Here is a 1,125-nt window from a genome sequence, read left to right as displayed (position 1 = left end):
TGTCTGCCCCTGTTTGGTGCTCCTTCTGCAAAGCGCTGTGTTCATTTAAGAGAACATCACCTTCTGAGCCACCCTCCATTATGCTCCGAAGAGAGGGAAGGTTAAGTTGACTAATAATGCATCGCTGTATCACGGAGGTAGCCTTTAGTAGTAGAGCTGGGATTCCTTTCCATGATTTGCACCCGCAGATCAGGGAGGAGTTTCATTTTGGAGAGGTGGCAGGGCATTTTATTTCACAGGCTCAATGTTATCTGACCAGCCTAAAACTCTTTCCGGACTTTTTCCTTTAGAAAAGTGGGTGGACTATAGCCTACATCAAATTGCTAGCCTTCTTAATGAGGGGAGACAGGACGGAGAGAATTTGGAACTCAAAATTTCAAAAAATGAGTGTTAATCTTTCCCTGTCCTGCTGCTCGAGGAGCCGGCCCCCACCATGAATGACACTGTAACCATCAGAACCAGGAAGTTCATGACAAACAGACTTCTTCAGCGTAAACAGATGGTTATAGATGTCCTTCATCCTGGAAAGGCCACAGTGCCCAAGACTGAAATTCGAGAAAAACTGGCCAAGATGTACAAGACCACTCCAGACGTCATTTTTGTCTTTGGATTCAGAACCCATTTTGGTGGTGGCAAAACAACAGGCTTTGGCATGATTTATGATTCCCTTGACTATGCAAAGAAAAATGAACCAAAGCACAGACTTGCAAGGCATGGCCTGTATGAGAAGAAAAAGACATCCAGAAAGCAGCGAAAGGAACACAAGAACAGAATGAAGAAAGTCAGGGGTACTGCAAAGGCAAATGTTGGTGCTGGCAAAAAGAAGGATTAAAAGGCACTATGGATGACGTTTATACGTGAAGATAATTTTTCATCAGAACATAAATAAACTATATAAAAACTTAAAAAAATGAGTGTTAAAAATTGTTTTTACTTTAAATAAAATATTTTTAAAAAGTGGATAGAATGGTAGAGTAACTTTTGTCTGGTCCCTCAATTGCATTGCCACCTACTAGAAGTGATTGGCCCAAGACGGTATTTTCCTCCATTGAGAAAAGATTAAGATACCAGTGGGAAGAAGGAGGTCCCTTTTTTTTTAAACTCCAAGAATGAGGGTAGTGGTCC

At 41.5% G+C, this 1,125-nt stretch overlaps 1 protein-coding gene across 1 annotated transcript; it reads left to right on the top strand.

Moving 5' to 3' along the window:
- Nucleotides 1–411: 411 nt before the first annotated feature.
- On the top strand, nt 412–911 carry LOC118830122 (40S ribosomal protein S24-like). The gene has a single exon (XM_036737015.1). The coding sequence runs from the start codon at nt 434–436 to the stop codon at nt 830–832; it is 399 nt and encodes a 132-aa protein (XP_036592910.1). The 5' UTR covers nt 412–433; the 3' UTR covers nt 833–911.
- Nucleotides 912–1,125: the final 214 nt, after the last annotated feature.

This window comes from Trichosurus vulpecula, chromosome 1 (assembly GCF_011100635.1).
Source record: "Trichosurus vulpecula isolate mTriVul1 chromosome 1, mTriVul1.pri, whole genome shotgun sequence".
In the NCBI taxonomy this organism is placed as follows: Eukaryota; Metazoa; Chordata; class Mammalia; order Diprotodontia; family Phalangeridae; genus Trichosurus; species Trichosurus vulpecula.
The sequence above is the reverse complement of the archived record's forward strand: the minus strand, read 5'-3'. Positions and strand labels throughout refer to the sequence as shown.